The sequence below is a fragment of the Anopheles coluzzii genome, chromosome 3 (assembly GCF_943734685.1).
Source record: "Anopheles coluzzii chromosome 3, AcolN3, whole genome shotgun sequence".
In the NCBI taxonomy this organism is placed as follows: Eukaryota; Metazoa; Arthropoda; class Insecta; order Diptera; family Culicidae; genus Anopheles; species Anopheles coluzzii.
The window spans coordinates 55,465,463-55,484,560 of record NC_064671.1 but is presented as its reverse complement, the minus strand read 5'-3'; the positions used below and the strand labels follow the sequence as shown (position 1 = coordinate 55,484,560).

Below are 19,098 nucleotides of genomic sequence, written 5' to 3'. Positions count from 1 at the left end.
GATCATTTAAGATATTCATGTTGTGGTATGAAATTGGTGAATATTGGATATGAAGAACCGGCTAGAAACCAGCGCTTAAACGAATTTTGTTTCCAAATCTGCATAATGTACACCTGTTACTAAATCTTGAACGAAACCAGTTTGGGCTTGTTTTTCTTTCCTTCCAAATGATGTTCTTTATCTGCATTCTATGGTTAAGTATCCAAACGATTGTATTGGAATTTGTTTTTTTTCATTCCTCTGTTTTCGTGACGACCTTCACAAAATCAACCGTATGTGGCAAGACATAGTGTTTTCATAGTTGTTTCCTTATTTAATTTGCTAGATTTTAGTGTGATAAGAGATTGGGCTGCTTTTACGATATTCGACTTAAAACCTTAAAAAAGGCTAAATCTCCAACGTAAATGTGCCATATGGATTATTCATTAGTGTTTACCATTTTCCTGTGTTTGATTCCCAGATTGTTGTTATTATTTTTCATCCCTAGACACTACGCTCCATGCTCAACGCACTCCACCGTTCAACGAAGTGAGCTTTAATCGGATCATGTTAAATTTATTTTAGTCATATTTACTTTCATCATGTTCCCCTTTACAAAGCTGCAGGGTGCCACAAAACTGACGTTTTTGTGGTACCTCGCATTTAACCGCGCATGTACACGGGATTGATTTATCATCGTATACATTTGTCCTGACCCATTTCCTTCGATCACACCCGTCCTGGCAACTTCAACGAATACATTTGCAGTTCAACCATTCATAAGGCGATAATAAGTGAGAAAAAAAACAACTCTGACATATACAAGCCATGTGCAACACGCGTCCGTCCGCAACGCAAATACTGACGCCAGTGACAGTACGTCGGTAAGATAAAAGTATGCACGAAATTGCCTATGAAAGGGATGGATTGTAGTCTCTCTCGATTGAGTTCATGTGTTTACTAGAGGTTTTTTTATTGACCGTTTTTTTAACGAGTAGGTTTTACTTTGCAATTAACCGATGGAAGGGAACAGAAAAGCTCACTGAGCAAATCTACGTTAGTGTCATTCAAGGTTTCAAGGTTTATGTGTTGGTATCAACATCAGTCTTGAACTGTGGACTATTTCGTGAAATTAATTATGCCATATTGCATTTTTTTTCACTCCAAGATAGTCCAATGAATCAGGGGTTGTTTTCGCCGGCTGATAAGAGTTATCTCTGATGTCATTTTCGCAATATTACTGATTTCTTCCATTACGTGTGAAAGCTATAAAAAGAGTTGAGTAAAAGATTCTCATAGTGGCCACACAATTTGAGTTTCCAGTGTTTTATATACATATTATTATTAGTTTCTAGTTATAAACCAATCTAATTAACCCGCTGTCGGTTATCGAGTGATTGATGTATTTTAAAATCGATGGCGAGAGCTTTCTCTAAACATAATGGATAGGCACTTCCCTGCAACTACTGTGCGGTTTCCAATCCCAGCTGTTATATTTTTTTTATCTACGCTTTAATTTGCAATCTCTGCTTTGGGCACTTTTATGACCATTTGCAGTATTCGTATCGACACGTTCGTGTTACCCGCGAAACATACCTGACTTGCACGGTCTCAGCGATGCCCGTTTACTGGCACTTAGGATTTCGTAGTCGTTAAGATCCTTCTTCGGTGGTCCTTCGGGGTAACCATCAGAACCGGGCACTGAAGAAATCTCCTCGGGGCTGGTGACTAATTTGAGACGACTTTTCGAAGCATTTCGCTTCAGACTTAGGCTTTTAAATGCACTAGACAGCTTCGACCGACGCATCGGTATGCCGCACATTTCAACGCCGATAGAATCTCGATGATTCGTTGCACTGGCTAAATCCAGAACATTTGAATCGTGTGTATCAGGGCGCATTCGCATGCGTACTGGTTCTGGCATGTCTTCAAAGCTGCTGCCATACTGTTCGTACTGGGATACCAGATTTAGCCCATTGGATGTAGATTTCGATGGGCCAGGTTTTGGTGACGAGGTTTCCAATCCAGAGGAACATGAACGATTGGACAGGTTCTTTGATGATTTTGACTTGCTCTTAAACAATTTGTTCCACATATTTGCAACAATTTACTATAATGTGGAGAAACTTGCTATACACTTCGCACAGTTGCACAATAACAAGATGATTCACAGTCGCCTAAATATTATAACGCGCACTGCTTATGTAAATGATGGCTTTAAACAAAACAAACAAAAAATCAGTAAAACCTTCAACGAACACATTTCTGTTATAGAATATCACCCTTCACTTATCGCGTATCACATCCGCGTAAAGGTCAAAATTTCACTTTCTTGTTGTTTCCTTTCCTTTGAACAGGCCAATCTTCGAAAATCACACAAGTCATGTTGTCTATTAACTTAATTTTATACTTTCATCACTTTACGCCGATCTTGGAAAGGAATCAGTATCATTCTGTGTTGCACTTCACTTATCTTTTCGTCTACAACAAAGCTCTAACGGGACAACGCAAATTTCGTGTTAAGAACTCGACAAACAATCCCTTGCAGTCCAGGCACCTGTCACCAGAGTAAGTTGATAATTAAGTGTTGTTTCTATTACCATCATTGGTTCCCTATTGTGCTGCCGTTTTTCTACCGTATTTTCACAATTTCTTCACCCTACCTTCACTTAGGTTCAACGAAACCGATAGTTTCCCTTTACTTTCTGATCATTTTACCCTTCATTTTTTGTTGGTGGGTTTTTTGGTTTCGGAAGCGGATAGAAATTCCCTCCCTCCGTTGTAACCCAGTGGCCAGTGCCGTCACCCATCGGACCTACAAAGGCGGGCCCAACCTAAATGGCATAGCGCATTTTCGATCAATTTCCTTATGGGTTTTTGCGGTGGTGCCTAATAGATATTTTCGTTTCCTTTCGTGTTTCCATTAGCCGTATAAAAGATGTTAGAAAGCATATAGATTATTGTGTTTACTGAAGCATGAAACGAAACAGCTTAAGATAAAAGATTTGCTTTATTGGTTGGATGAAGCTATAGAACAAAATAAATTTGTTTGTGTTGTAAAGTAATCTTATTTTAGTAGTGCTGTTTTTGGTTTTTTTTTTGAATTTTTAAGTACTTCAAACTAAAGAATTACAAAATGTACTCTTTTCATTGCGGCGCTAATCGTGGTTAATCAACACCTTGCGCTTGTTACGCGATGGTCTTCCATGTTAAGCCTTGAACGCGCAGTAAAATAACCCGTAGTGGATTGCTGAGGTATTTATTTGCTCGCGACCTGTCACGACCGGTCAGTTAGGAGCCCATTTTCGGCTTGACGAATGAGAAACAATATCCTCTGTCGGTTGAAAAACGCACAGCAATCAAATGTGCATGAGAATGAACTTAAGCTAACGATCATTCATCACCGGAATGTCATGAACCTTTGCTGTGGTTAGCATTGAGCATCTCCACAAACGTACGCTTCCTCATATATTCACAATCAATCACTAAAACACTCTCACACGGGGATCATTATGTGCGGGGAACATTGTTGCACAAGTTAAGCTAGCTCTTTGATGAGCGACCGGCTGCAGGGAAATTTAATCTCCCGGATGCTGCTCCTATGTAAATGCCACGTTACACCGTACCGTTCTCACCGTGCTGGAAGCTGAACACACTTTTACCCAAAGTTAAATAACTGGACGCGGAGAAATTTGATTCCTTCCGCAACCACCGTTCAACCACAGCGACCAGGGCTTACACCATTCATCAAGCCTTCAATTAACATGCCTCGCATTTGCAAACACATTGGCACTTTCCATCAATTGCACCTAGTCACTCATTACACATATCGCTGAATGTAAACGACATTCAAACCACTTGGGAAATTTGCAGCATTATCTTAATGCACCTATTTTCCACCACGGATCGAGCTGGTTCCTGCTCTAGACAAACTATACAGTGGGAATTCTCCATTGTTAGCCTACCAGAAGTTAAGTAACTATATCTTAGTAACACTTCATCCTAGCATAAGACTGTCAGCATGGGGAAATCACGGTCTATTGATCGTTCATCACCATCACCAACTCAAAACACTACGAACATACAAACTATGTGCCCGAAACCGGCTCATCAAAGCCATACATGTTATGGGCCACAGCTGTTGCTTCCGTCACTGTGGTCGTTGTCAAAATCGGTGGTGATCTTGCTGCCGTAGAAGTCGCGATGCTACTAAATTCGTCAGTTTGTGATCCAAATCATCCCACTCGTGCTCTCTTGGCTTGCTCGTGTTGCGCATCGTGGACTTGCTGTTCGAGAAAAGGGCTCTTTCTCTCCTTCTCTCTCTCTCTCTCTCTCTCTCTTTTTCTTCGTCTGATTTTTTCTCTCTCTCTCCCCCTCATTCTCTCCTACTCTATCTAGCGGCGTTTCATAAAAGGGTACCATCTCCAAACGCGAAACAAATGGAGAGATTATTTTCAGTTGCTACGCAGGAATCTCAAGAGCAGTCTGCAAAATACTAGCTCTCTGGGTGCGTTCGGTTTTCAAGATTATCACAAGACAAGAGACGCACCTCCAACAAGCAGATGAGCAGATTTTCGTTGACGAACTTGTGGTAAATAAGGGAACAGTACGAAAATTATTCAAAATTTTCATACATGTCTGTCTGATAATAATTAAAAACTTAATAATTGTTTTAGTAACAGTAGATTATTTTCTGAAATTGTTGCATTATTTCTGTTTTCACTCTCCATACGATCCACATCATGCTACCCACACGAATGATGGCTCTTCGCAAGATGGATCCCACACTTTGCAAACATGTCTAATGATCATTACAGGCAAACGACGTCCACATACGTTTAAGTACGATCCAGCGCAAGGCATGGTATTGGGAACCGTTCACGAGACGATCATCTGCACAGAATATGGCTCTATGGTTGAGTGATGTAAATAAAACGCTCGTATTACACATCTACAGAGCAGCCCCTGGTTGTTGGAGTTGGAGTGTTGTTCTCTCAACTGAAACCGTCCCGTTCGTAGGCACGATTCCATATCAAGAAACATCATCACGATGATGCGTCAGAATCGCTAAAGACGAGAATGGATTGGTTCAACTTTTTTAAGGCAAAACGATTAATATAGCTGCACTGTACGAGGGTGCGTTTAGATGCATAAATATAGCAGATTAACTTTTGTTACACAATATAAGACATGTGTCAACTGAGCATAGTTCGATGTTGTACAAACAATTCAATAACGTTAAACAAATCAGATTGCACCTCGTTTCTAGAAAGCTACGAATCAACGACCCGACTATCCCGGACATAATCTTGAAGCTCCGTTCCTCTCAAGTAGCAAAACCTTTTGACTGAAAATGTCTTTGCACCATTCTCGTACAGCTCGTATTCTTGAGGCAATCTTGGCTCAGTGTTCCCGTTGGAGATGTCGTTTTATTTTCGTAACGCGTTTGCTCACATTTCTTTCACCCTCCGGGCGCTACGCGCTACTTCAGCATTTTGAGGATGCAGTTCAGTGAGCTGCGCTCCCGTTTGTTTATGTTGTGTTTTGATTTTTGTGTCTCCCTTTAATTTTGCCGTTCAACCGCGTTGGAATGGTTCGATTTCTTTACGTTTCTGAAATCATGTGGATAAAAAGGGCAGTACAAGAAATTCTAGAACGCGCCTTTCTAACACAATGAAATACTTCCCGTAAGGCTCCCACACAGAGGCATGCACGATGTTGCATTAGCAAAGCGCAATAGGATGTAGATTGCACTCGATCCCGGCTTACGTACAGTTTTGCCGGCTTAGAATATTAAGAAGGGATTCATAACAACAAATTCAGAAATAGAAACGCGCTGCCAATGCAGTAATATTCTTCCGGAGGAGGCGTATTTTCTTAAGCAGATTGTGGGCAAATTACAAAGACGGTGCTCATTGGAAGACGTTACCTTATGCACCATGGGTTATTTTTTTAAATCAATCTAACTTATGATAAAAAGTACGTTCTAAACACTTCAGAGTTTGCTGATGAAAATTGTTCTTCTGTCATATGAAGAATGTGTTGGGTTGAAAAAATACTTGGGCCCGATGGACTTGCACTATCGCACACGAACGGCTTGCACGCAGTGGCAGTGAACGGTGTTCGGAAAGCGGAACACATATCTCAACGATTGCAAATCTTTGCGGACTCGATCTTATGGGATGCCGCAAACATGAAATACAATTGGTGGCGCCATAAGTGAAGTAAGTCCGGAGGTAAAGCTCCATTGCACAATTTGTAGCTCATGTTATGCATCACTCGTGACAGATAGATGGTCCAATGAATCGATTCTATGCTTTGATTGTTCGTTGAGGGCCAATAAACCGGTTGCAAAATAAGATTTTTTTTTTATTTAAAATCAATCGCAATCGTAACTACCAATTATGTATTTTTGTGTCCTCTTGATTTACCAACTGTAGTCACTATGCTATTTTTTTTTTTTATTCGGGAGGAACGGCTTTGCCGTATTGCTTATTTATGTTACAATTTATCATTATACACTACATGATCATATTTTTTTACAATTTATTTTTATACAATGTATGATCATCATTTTTTGTGCCGTGTAAATGTTTCGTTTTATTGGGAGTAATAGCAGTAAACAAGAATGTCAATATAGAAAATGAAAAAAAATCATGAAATGACATGAATTCATAACAATTCATGAAATTATTAACGTCACAGACAACATTTGTGAGAAAATCCTTCAACAACTAGCACTTGTAAATGAAATTGCTTTCTTAAACAATGATAGAAAATAATCGTTTTACTTACGTAGCGCCCCTACAGAAGAGTGTATTTTACTACCGAATACAAATCATCATGCTTCTCAAAACATATGTTTTTCCGTTCGTACCAAATTAATTTGCATTGAAGCCGGTATACAACATGCTGAGCGGATGTTTGATGCAGTGCAGGTTATTCTTTACTGTTTGTTTTCTCATCTTGTCACATTTGCCGCTCGTTGGATGCTAACGGTGCTGTAATACCCCGGACGCTCCATTCCCGCTGCGCCTAACAAGCCACCACCAAGCATCGTGAATTTCGACGTCTTTCCTTCTCTTGCATGGATACAAAAACTGCAACGGAAGCGAGAACTAACGCAAGGGCAGACGGCACTGCGACCCCATGCACGGTGCATGTAACACAATTATCGGCGTTTAGTAACAATCCTTCCTCACTCACTGGAACAAGATCGCCTAGTGGAAATGAGTTACAAAATATGCCACATTGCCGCCGTTGCTCCGTGCTCCAGATGATAAACAATCCGCTTAATGAGTTGTGCAAGTTCAAGAGTTCACCGGAGAACGTCACTCGTAAGTATTTACAGACCCTAGGCCAAGCAAACAGACTCTCAGCCGGTGAAAAAAGATGCTTCTCACAAAACACAACACCTAACCTTACCACCTTGCCTCACGCGAACGATCACCGGTTACGGCACGGTGAAAAATAGCGAAAGTTTGCTAAAGCCTTGACGCTTTCGTTCGCTGCCCGAAACACATTTTCTCATCGCCTCAGCCAAACTGCAGACGCGTCCGACCGGATCTGATTCGATGTGAACGATTGATAGGGGTGTTGGTAGCAGCGCATAATGATAGCGTAAGGGTGTCGCGGCCGCAGGTTGAAGGCCCCATTTTCTCCTCCATTTTCCTGCGCCCTTTCCAATTTTCCATCCGCGATGCGTGTGTTTTGCGGGGGTGAGAAAAAAAAATCGTTTGCCAATTTGCAACAGTGCCCACAGTGACTATGCAAATACTAACTGGTACTTGCTGAACGCAAGAGAAAGGATGCAATGGAAACAATGTAGGAAGCGACGACTCACACGATCCTCCGCTCACCGGAAGCCCCACGTTACGAAATGGATCTCACGCACCGCACGTACAATCATTGACCATGCAAGAAACTCACGTGCCGCCTACCGTTCATTTTGATGGGTTTGCATTAGCTTTGCAACGATTATTATACAGTATGGATGAAATTGTTCGGCTGTTGGGGCTTCACGAACAGCAGTGAGGCAAAGGCATCAAACGTTGTCTATAAATATCAGAACAGAATGAGACCTAGTTCTGCTAAGCAAAAAACAAACCGTTTGTGCACACAATTTTATTCTAATTCAAGTTACAAGTGATCGTAAAGGGATCGTTGATGCTATTTATAAGTCCCGAGTGCGTTTTCTACCCGCAAATGCATGGGTGCAATTCCCGGTGGCCAATCAGGTTGGCCTAGTTGTCGTTTCGACAGATTTTATGTGGTGTTTATGAGTCACGTGATGATTTCTGGGTGTGTGGTTGAGATAAAATGCTAACTGCATATCAAAACTTCGTGAGAATAACTACAATATTTGTCAAATGGAATTCAACATCAATTTCTATTGACAAATTGTTATTGAAAATACCTTGTTTTTTGCAAGTACTTTACTATACGTCTAATGCTATTCAATATTTTGTTTTTATATTACATTACCTGACCAGCTGCCCTCAAAACGATCTGCAAGAATATAAAAATAAACATAATTATTATATGTTGTACAAAACTGAACATATTTTTACATAAAGCATCTTATTTCAATGTACCTAAGAAGACGAAACTAAATTTCTACAATAAATAAGCTTTGGTGGAACACTTAAGAATGATTGTCACATACAAAACCCTAAAATAGGTAAATGGCGACACCGGATTTCTTCAGCGTTGCTTCACACAAGAACACAGATAGACATAAAATTACCTCCAACTATTTCGGTACCGTGAAACTCTTTCGTTCGACATCAACCTTAGCGATCAGCGCATGCCACGGCTGGACTAATTGCGAGCATCAAACAGTTGCCTCCATGACGGCAAGTTACCGCGGTCTAATGCTCACACACATTCATCCCGCCGGCAAACTAGATATCGGACGTTTTCGCTATTTTTAGCTATGCCGTTGCAATCAACGCTTGACATCCAGAGCGCATCGCTTTGTAGGCTCCCAGAAAGAACTAATTGGATTTCGGGCCCGGACTCTGCAGGTCCCTGGTGACAGTCGTCGTCAAACTCCATAGAAAATGTCACTTTTTGTTTGTGGTTCGCTCGTTGCGCAAGCAGACACTTTCTACGTCCCATTGACGGTGCACTTTTCTTCCCGGGCGTAACCTTCGGCAATGGAAAGTGAAGGTGCACCCATCTCGCCAACCTCACTTCAAACGCGATTTTATCGAACGGAACAAGAGTGCAACCCCGAAATAGAATCGACTCCGGCAATGGGACCTCAACCATACGCGCGCAGCGAAAACGTAATCTTAGGACTCATTAACCGACTGTTTCGAATCACCGGGCGGATCACGGCTCGGGACAGAGTTTTAAAGTTCCAAACCGGCGTTGACAATCCGGTACCGGTGATTGAGTGGGCGGAAATGATGCACGTTTCAGCAGCATCCCTTGAGGCGGCTGCGACCTAGCATGCAAACCAGTATAACACTCATTAATCGCCTACATACATTATCACATGAATGGTGTATCGAAGGCCACCAGGGCAAGACAAATTTATGGAATAATCTTACACTAGTTGGTTGGAATATAGATACTGCACGCAGTTAAATAAACATACATGGTTCAGATTTTTATCGTCGGAAAAGACTGTTAGTGACCAACATTGAAAGCATCCTTTTGATAATTTTGTAAATGAAACCTGCCCATGACACGCACCCGTTTTTGCGTGTACCTTATTTAGTATACGGGCAGCGTACACTACCATCCGGAAGGGAATCGAATCACGTACAGCCTTGTAGGAGTCTTCGCGTCCATGCAATAGGTCAAAGAGTCGGCTGGACTGTAAAACAAATTGACATATTTAAAACGATTACAAATTATACCTATATCTTCGTTTCAAATAATCAAATCCCATTTGCTTATATTTATTATTTTAAACATAAATTGTAAACCTTATTATGCTCAAACACGCTTCTTCTTCTATTTGTAACGTCCTACGCGGACATGCCGCCCTATACAGGCTTTCTAGGCTTGAACCCATGACGGGCATGTTATTGAGTCGTTCGAGTTGACGACTGTACCACGGGACCGCTCAAAGACGCAAACACAATAAATAAATGAATACTCTGGGTAGCAAGAGATGTGACTAAACTAAAATTTAGCTACATAACCAGTTAGTAGTTAAAAATAGAAAAAAAAACTTTCACTTCTGCGAGAAGTGCACTATGAGAGCATCGTGGAAGGAAAAGTCAATCTTGCTTTTTTTCTAAACTCCATCAATCACCGCTAAAGGCCGGAAATCGGCGATGCTCCCATAAACAAAACCAGATGACGAAATGTATCTTGAAGTTTCTTGTTGTCTTTTTGTTTATGCTAACGTGTAGGTTGATGTATTTCTTTTGTTACATTGATGCTCATTCAGAATGACCAGCTTAAGGCTTGAGATCAAAAGGAATACGCGTTTCAATGTATTTTTAAAACGAAGACTTCATGTTTGAATTTATTTACTCGCATTTTAGACCTCTTCATTTAAATGGATTTATAATCATATTTTTTTAAATATAGTAACACTTAAAATAATGGTATATTTGAACTACCAAAATGTAACCCTTGTCTACCATTCATTTATTCGTCTCAGATTCGGTTCGATGTTTCGGTAGACCGACCTTGACATTACTCGTCGTAAAACTTACAGCTCCGGCGCGTTAACGCAAGCATAATCCAAAGCTCCAAAGAGGCCCACCCAGCGTTGCAAGCTGTCACGAGGCATTTACTGCGTCTCTGAACAGTTACAGCACGATCAAAAGCACGCCGACACCGCACCTTTTAGTGCGCGAGTGTCTAAATGCCCTGACGGCTCTGCGACGACGTCGCACGCAGTTGGTTCGAACGACCGACAGCTTGACGGGCCAAACGAACTCGTCTAATCACACGATTAATGTAAAGTAAGCATGTCACCAATTGTATTTGGTCTTTAATCAACCGACTCACAATAGGGTAATAATTAAAAGCATTAGTTTCGGTTGGCGTAGGGTATGTATTCGTCAACGCAAACAGTGGTGTTGCTGGCGGGAAGGACAATTAGCGAATGGAACTCGATATATCGACACCTTTCGATCGTTTGAGTACAGTTGAAACGAACTAAACTTAAAGTTGTTTGTATCAACAACTCACGTTTACTAGTTCGATTTGAAAATGAAAAAAGAAAAAACACATGCGAACCAGCGTTGGCCTAGTTTGCCATTCGCCATATGTTGATTGCCATGTACATAACAGACCTGCGCGATCACATCTGCGTAGAGGTATCCAAATAGTTCAGATTGCTTTACACTATAATCTAACAATGTTTTTATACCCGGTGACACGAACTAAACACTGTGCCGGACACGCTCTAAGCTTATAATTTAATTAATCTACTAAACTATTGCTTCCGGTTCTCCGAACTCTTCAATGGTGGTGAATGCCGTCGATGATGGTGCGAGAGGGAGGCACGGAAATATCCGAAACTGCTCTCACTCCTAAATTCGGTGTCACGCACAAAATGTAGGCTAGTTGAACGAATGACGCTTCCCCATCGACCATTTTAAACCACAGGAAACCGGTACAGCCACTATCCGGTTGGGGTAGTAAACGTTCGCGAGCAATGTGGTCACTTTTGTGTACGTGCCAGTCACCCGCAAGAAGCGGCTATTAATGGCAGAACCAGTCTTGCCATAATCGGGGAATTGCGTAGGATCGATTATTACGCTTTCGGGCTCAATATCGTTGCATCGATCATCGGTGCGTTTCTCTTGCGGTTGCGTGCGCCGTAGTGGGGCGAGAGTTTTATATTTGTGGGATGCTGACAACACTGCAGCCGGCTGGTTTCGGCAAACAATCGGGCCACATTTTCCATTGTTGGCAAGATATATGCGAAAAGAAAGCCAATTTCGATTAAAATGTCAAAGCAACAACGCCGCGAGAAACAATTATTGGCGACCGTACTTGGGGTTGTGATAAGTTTTACATGTTACAAAGTGGACAAATTGATTTATTGAACCAGAATTTCAAGAAAGTTTACTCGTCAAATGATCCCAACTAGGACATTGTTTAATAACACCATGATTGAGAATAGTATGATAGTCATATAAGTTTGTGTGGAATAATATTGAGAAAATACGCGATGAAACGAACGCGCAAATGAAGAGACCTTATTGAACAGTATTTTTGTAGAAATCCCTGGTTCCAATATAATATCCAATAGCTTTCCAAACAAAGCAAGGGCTAAAGAGTTACATGAGCTAATTGAATTTGCAAACCATTGATAGTAGTATCCGTGTACGGGGATTGTGGTCGCACGTTTTCCTCCGTATTTACAATTCAAGGTAAATGTCTACGGTCGCTAACTACAACACCAAATTACTACTGACATCATGCATACCCTTTATACAGTAACTTCATGAGGCTTCATGGCTCCAGGCTTGTTTACTGTACGTTCGTTAAATACGCCCCATAGTATGACTCTCAACTGTTACGCAATATAGTGGAAAAGTTGTGTTATCAAGAAGTTAGTATTGCTTAGCTCCTTACTTCCATTGCTTAGATTGATTCATAATTATTTCTACTAACGAATGTATTCAAACGGCATGAAAATGCTTCATTGCTTCAAGGCAAAAATAAACATATCCCCTGATTTTGTGTCAGAGTATTGATCCCCTTTACATGAGATGCACATTCTTCCACCTCCATCCAGGCATTGTTTGACTTCGCATTCATTAGCATACTGTTTGAGAGGTGCTGCAAAAGATGTGAAATGAAACGTTTTCGCCTTCCTCTGATTGAAGTCAATGAATGATCGTGATTGTTGACCGCCACATTTTGCGTTCAAACCGGAACCCCTCGCCGAAGATCACGCTAAAACCGCATTCCCTAGAAGCGATACACCACCGACGAGCTCAATTTCGAGGAACATTACTGTTGAAATATTCATTAGACGCACAAACGAGCGGTTGGTTAATGGATGGTTAAGCCAAACATCAAGCTACTCGCTGCGGCAAGGCGGCTGTGTTCGCAGGTTTTTAGGACAAGGCGTACGGTAAATATTGCAAATAAATATTTCAGATATAATATTCCAGAACTTTTTTTTTCGAATAACAGATTTTCAACAAAAGTTAACAGTTTTTATTATAGAAGATTAGATTTATTTAGCACCTCTAATGCAACACACTGACAACGACCCTTGGCAATACCATGTACCTCCAACGATTACGTCGTTGCTGTGAGCAGTTACAGTGCAAACAGATGATGTCACAGTTGTGGTGGTAATTATTGGTAATTAATTCTAGCTAGAGACATCTTTCAATGCCAACAGACGGGTTATGACACGGTCGATTGGTGAGTTTGGGTTAGAAAAACGAATTCACTAAATGACACTTCAGTTCGTTTAACAAAACACCAACGGTTGCGCCGGTTCGTAGTCGAGTTGCGGATGAATTATCTTATCTTACGAAAAGTGCAAACAAACACACCTCTCCTTGGCCACGATGATGCTTATTTGTTCGACCTCTGTCCTATCGTTTGCCTGTTTTGCCAGCTCTTCGAGATGAGTTCAGAAGATTGACGCTATGTAGTGTAGGTTTCGGACGAAACTAAATTCATTTATAAGCATTGTTCAAAGCATGGTCACGAGTTATGTAAAAAAAACATTGTAAATAATTTCTATAGCTCGTAATAGAATAGAGTGAAATCTAATTCCAAAAAATTTAGTTCAATCAGATTCGAAAATTCTTATCTTTCATGCACAGATGGACACTTAGCTTAAGTACAGATTTAGTTTTTCGCATATAAATTTCATGCTCGTTTACATACAAATTGTATGAAATAAATTTCGAAAATCTTTAAAATCCACACAAGGTGTCAGAGTAAGATTCACTCTCTCCTACGTAAGGTAGACACTGAATTGAAAGTTTCTCCACGATTTCACGATAATGTTTGCCGCGTATATCTAGTTCGGGGCTATATGCGATGGTAAATATTTTGTTCCAGCCAGTCAATTTTTTTAGTGTGCATAAATTAGCCCCATATAACACCCAAACAAGCTATTTTTCTTCATACCAGTTTTTTCTTCCTTCTGTCATGGAAGTTTTGAGGCGGCGTGGCATTTACTGCGCCATACAGCTATAACCCTTACTAGTGTTGGAGGGGTTTAGCACGGCAGCGAGTTTGTATGGGCGTACGGGAACGCCATGGGCGCAAGATCTTACAGTTAAAGTCTTTAGCACAGCTGACACCCACTAAATGCGAATTCCAGCCAGCTTTCTGCGTCTTTGTTTGAATGGTGGTGTGTTTATTTTGCACGAGCGTACAGAGTTGTGCCCACGGACCGGCTGCTCTTCCGTTAGTGAAATATCATCCGAACATAGGTGGTAAGAGAACTTACGCGATCCATGATCAACACGGTTAAGCTTAACGAATGGCATTCCAACCTAGATTTGAAGTACCACTAACGATATGAGCATAAATTGCGCGCAGTCCCCAGCATGTGTGCTTTAGAGGGCTATACACGTTTCCTAACAGAATAGCATCAAAGATTGGAAACACATCGTGTAGCAGCCCCGCAAAGATAGGATAACTACAACCATTTTTGTTTTGTTAGAAACGTGCGTACTTTTTGTACTTCATATGTGCCTACATGACATGACGCTGAAAGCATTTCTCACCAGTTTTATGATCCTTAGAACAAGATGTTGATTGGGTAAAGTCAGTGGCCTTTGTTGAATATAAACAAATGTGACCTAGTACGCGTCAGGCATACGGTAATCAAATCACATCACCTAATCTTGCCTGTCACTTATTTTCTTTTTTTCAATTGAATTTAATGGACTCATAAATACGAGCGTCTCTCACCTTCCCGTGATTCTATGTCTGTTTCTATGTCAATATTTCTACCAACTCAGAATAACGTGTTTTGTTTGCTTCAATACACTGGTAAGTTTAAACATATTTAAACACTGCCCGACCGAATCGTGAGCAATATCAACAGGCAAGCAAATACGGTTCCCATTTATGGGACATGCGGCTCTTGGCCACAGGTATGTGCATGCTGCTAAGGACCATTTAGTTGAACAGTAACAGCACGATCTCCACAACACATAAGTAGACCTCACCCATGGTGGTGGTCCACGTGCGATGGTGTGGACTTATTTCATCATTGTTCGCTTATCCTTGGACTACCCTAATTTGGTCTCTGAAAAATCCGAGACCTAGCCAAACGAACGAGCCCTGAGCGTCTCATCTGAATTGACCAAGCTGATTGATTGTTTCGCCCACTAATTTAAACACCATCAACAGATAATTTGAAAATGTTATCCTCCAGAAATGACGATCAGAACAAATTCAAATGTAATACATTCCCCACAAAGTTTGACACATTCCTCAATCTGTTGTAGTATTTAAATAAATCTATTTGCACCTTTTTTCTTCAAACTGTAAAGAACAACACAGTGCCAAATTCGTTTCTGGAATCAATATTATATTGCGCATATCAGCTTTCCAATGCATTTTCTGGCATTAAGTTTGACTACTTGTTTTAGGATTAAATTCAGTTAATTGTGAAGTAATAGAAATCAGTACTTAATTCTTAATTATTTTTTTAAACTAGAATTTAACAATTTTGCAATAAAATTAAATTCTCCTTATTAAACGAATATGTCACAATTTACAATCATTCCAACACTTGTGAGCAGTTTTACCAAAAAAATTGTAGCCATCATCACAACATTATTATTTAACAACATTAAAAATTGTAGCCTTCAACATAACATTATAACATTGTAGTCATCATTGTAACAGCCATCATCATAACATCATCTGGCCTTTATAAATGATGTTATTTATTGGACATTTGTGACCATTTAATCTCTCTTTAATAAGCAATTTACGTACAAAATCAATAGAAGATTCTAGTTCAGTGCATTTATCAAAATGCATATGTTAACATAAAAAGCCCCCGTCTTATCGTAAGGGATTATCCCTTACGCCATGGTTCGATTTATTTCACCTTATCAGTTATTGCGAAATCGTTGCACATGCAAAGTTACTTTTTTCGCTATCGATTTGATGGCAAAATTGCTATGAATATAGATAGCGGATCGAAATTTTATACTTCTTGCAAACAACTAAATATAAAACCGGTATCTTTTTGTTTACTTTCCAAACAGACAACATCGTTACCTTCGCCGGTTATCTAACCAATGTGTTGCGATAGGTCGTAGGAAACGAAAATTTTATGATAAGAAACTTACGGTCGTATCGTTCCTTGAAGTCTTCGTCGAAACCGTTCTCGATGGCGTTTTCTAGCGCATCCATGGCGTTGTTGATGGTTCTCTCGAAATCAGTATCGCTATCCATCGTGGCGTCACACTGTCGTGTTTTCACTGTTAGATCAAACAATTTCCGATAGCGGGTGATTGATTTTGAGCTTTTTTACTATTGTTGTCACTGCTTCGTACACTAATCACTTATGCAACATGGTACGCGCTTCCAATCACTTTGCCACACACAGTGAAGTAATTATTTTAATGACATTATTGCACAATTTCAATCATTTCACCATTGATACACAAGGGTACACTTTTCGATTTTAATCTCATTTCATTTCACTTTTTCGGGCGTACAGTCGTGGCTGCATCGCTCATCACGCACACTTCCTATATTGTGGACAAATAAACACCTTTTTCACTATCGCTACTCGCCGGTGGTCTGTATAATGACTGTAAAATGCGATGTATTGTTTTAACTTTTCTTAAACTTTGTTGCTCGATCCTCGTACATCGTGTACAGCCCTAATCGCGAGGCGACCGCGGATAAGCGCGCTTGACGGTGGTCTGTTTGCCGGAGCAAAACACAGCCCTGGGCTTGCCCAGTGAAGCGAACAAACGAGTATTGAATGGAGTTTTCTCACTCGAATGGTTATAGTTGCTTCCCATTCTCGCACAAAGGTGACGGTGTGATTCATTTTTTTTCTTTCCTGCACTTACTCTTGCTCGCTTCCACCTGGCCATTTGTCGCCTTGCCAGAGATCGATCGGATGGAGGCATTCCAGTCCACAAGCGCACATACACACAAACACACACACACACACACACACACACACACACACACACCAACACGCATACATTGATTGGGCCAAAAACCCGTCATAATGTCCATGAACATAGCCACCATCATCATCATCATCACTAATACCATCAAAAGACACGAGGGACACCACAAAATAATATGCGCGACAGGTATGTACCTGTCGGACGTATGATATCATCATTCGGTATCAGAATCCCGTCCCTACGTCCGTGTAAAGGTGTCGCGATCTCATACTAGCATACTGCACGATTGTTGCTCAATCCATCTTGCCCGATAGACTTTGGGTCGATTGAACGGCCGCCCACACGGTGTGAAGTAATAGCAAACGTCAAACAAAACACCCAAGATCCATCCAAATCGATGCAGTTTACTAAACACTGTTCTCTCCCTCTGCTATGCTAGCAGCGGAACAACTACTGCGTGGGATTTGGTTTCGCTTACAACGTCGTGGTGGTGGTGGGTTGATGGATAAAAACTTAGCTAGTAAAACAAGAATTATTTCTGGTATTTTTGCTAAGAAATATAGGAAATATATATGTAGGATAGTTGTTCAAAACAGATCGTCATCTCACCTGGTTAGACACTATTTCCAATCAAAAATATAACGAATTTTTGGAGAAAAAAAATGAAACACTCAATATGCTACTCAAAACATTTCTGCTTGCCTCAGTTAACCTAGCAATGGAAAATGGGCCATCGCATCGAAGACTGGATTGTTCTTTCCGTTGCATAGTTCGCGGTGCTTTGAGGAAGGACCTCCTACAGCCCTTCAATTTGCGTTTCCAAGGTGTTGAATTTCAGTTCGGTGCAAAGTCAGTTAGGTTTGATCGATAGCATACGTTTTCGTTTTGTTCTTTAACTACAGAAAGCGTGGTAAAAATGATTACAATCAATACATTCCCCCTCACTACGGTCTGTTTTGAAGCTTAGAAAACTTTTGCTAGAGGACGTAAAAGTTTGGCTCTAACTATTGCGTGCTAAATGTTATTGCAAGTAGAGCAGTTTACAATTCCATCACGCTATGCTGCGAAATCCCTATAAAAGCCTTAGAACACGCTATATTTTCAGAAGTAATAAAAAATAAATTGTTTATAAAATTATTAATGGAAATTATACATAAACAATAATATATGTGTACCATGAAAATGGACAGTGGTTATGGCAAAGTTAAAGTATTGTCTCCACTTTTTAGAAATTCTTTTCTTAAACTTGTGTCACTTGAACGTAATGGAACTTTAGTAATTACTTTGGGATGACGTCTGTATTTCCGCCAAAGGCGACGCTATAGTCACGGTTCCCATTATATCAATAACATGCCATAAGGTCATAATCATATCCATTTTTTCCATGCATGATTTGTAGTTTCAGTGTCACAGAGTGTAGCAAGCACTGAATCACACGTGTGACTACCAATACTACGTTCGAGTTCGTTAAGTTTTTGCATTTAATTTTTGTTTGTTTTTTTTTTCTACTCATGTGCCAGTGAACGCACCCTTCTGGGGTTAGGAATTGTTTCACGACAGGTAGACTCTCTAATTAAATTAACATAGTTCAAAATCTACCGAAGGATAATCGTAGATTAACGTTTTTCACTTCCATTCTCAGGTGGCCGACTACATTGTTCGAATATTTTCAAAAATAATCTATTTTTCATCCACAATGCCTCCACAAGAATCATTGAAATGTAAAGTTTCTCAAAAAGTTGGTAAAACACATTTTTCACATACAACGCATTCTGCAACCGCACCGAAAAACTCGAACGAAGAAGCAAATCGCAGGTCTATTCAAAATACTTTTGTGTGTATTGAATATTTAATCATGATATCACTATCCTTCTAGGTTATTTTCCTTAACTTTACACACATTATCACCAAAAAGTATATTGTTCACATTTTTCTTCTCCACCTTCCCGATATGACTGTCGGAGCACAACGGACGACCACACGGTTAGACTGTATCGCTCAGATGTTTCCTTTTGACTGACAACCGGACCGAAACGGCGACGATGGCGAC

The 19,098-nt window shown here is 40.4% G+C and overlaps 1 protein-coding gene across 16 annotated transcripts in view; it reads right to left on the bottom strand.

Annotated features, from left to right (window-relative positions):
- LOC120959617 (putative uncharacterized protein DDB_G0289263) overlaps positions 1-19,084 on the bottom strand; it is a 33,342-nt gene extending 14,258 nt beyond the window's left edge. For 5 of the 16 annotated variants that reach the window (XM_040383119.2, XM_040383125.2, XM_040383124.2 and 2 more), the window contains exons 1-2: positions 4,065-4,169; positions 1,576-2,194 (exon numbers count right to left, since the gene is read on the bottom strand). In XM_040383119.2, coding sequence (XP_040239053.2) covers positions 1,576-2,074 — 499 coding nt within the window. In that variant the 5' untranslated portion in view covers positions 2,075-2,194; positions 4,065-4,169. Of the gene's footprint in view, positions 1-1,575; positions 2,195-3,944; positions 4,036-4,060; positions 4,184-8,463; positions 8,488-16,247; positions 17,625-17,657; positions 18,925-18,948 lie in introns of those variants that run through there. The other 11 variants (XM_040383127.2, XM_040383133.2, XM_040383130.2 and 8 more) reach the window with 11 other exon arrangements.
- Between the last annotated feature and the right edge of the window lie 14 nt (positions 19,085-19,098).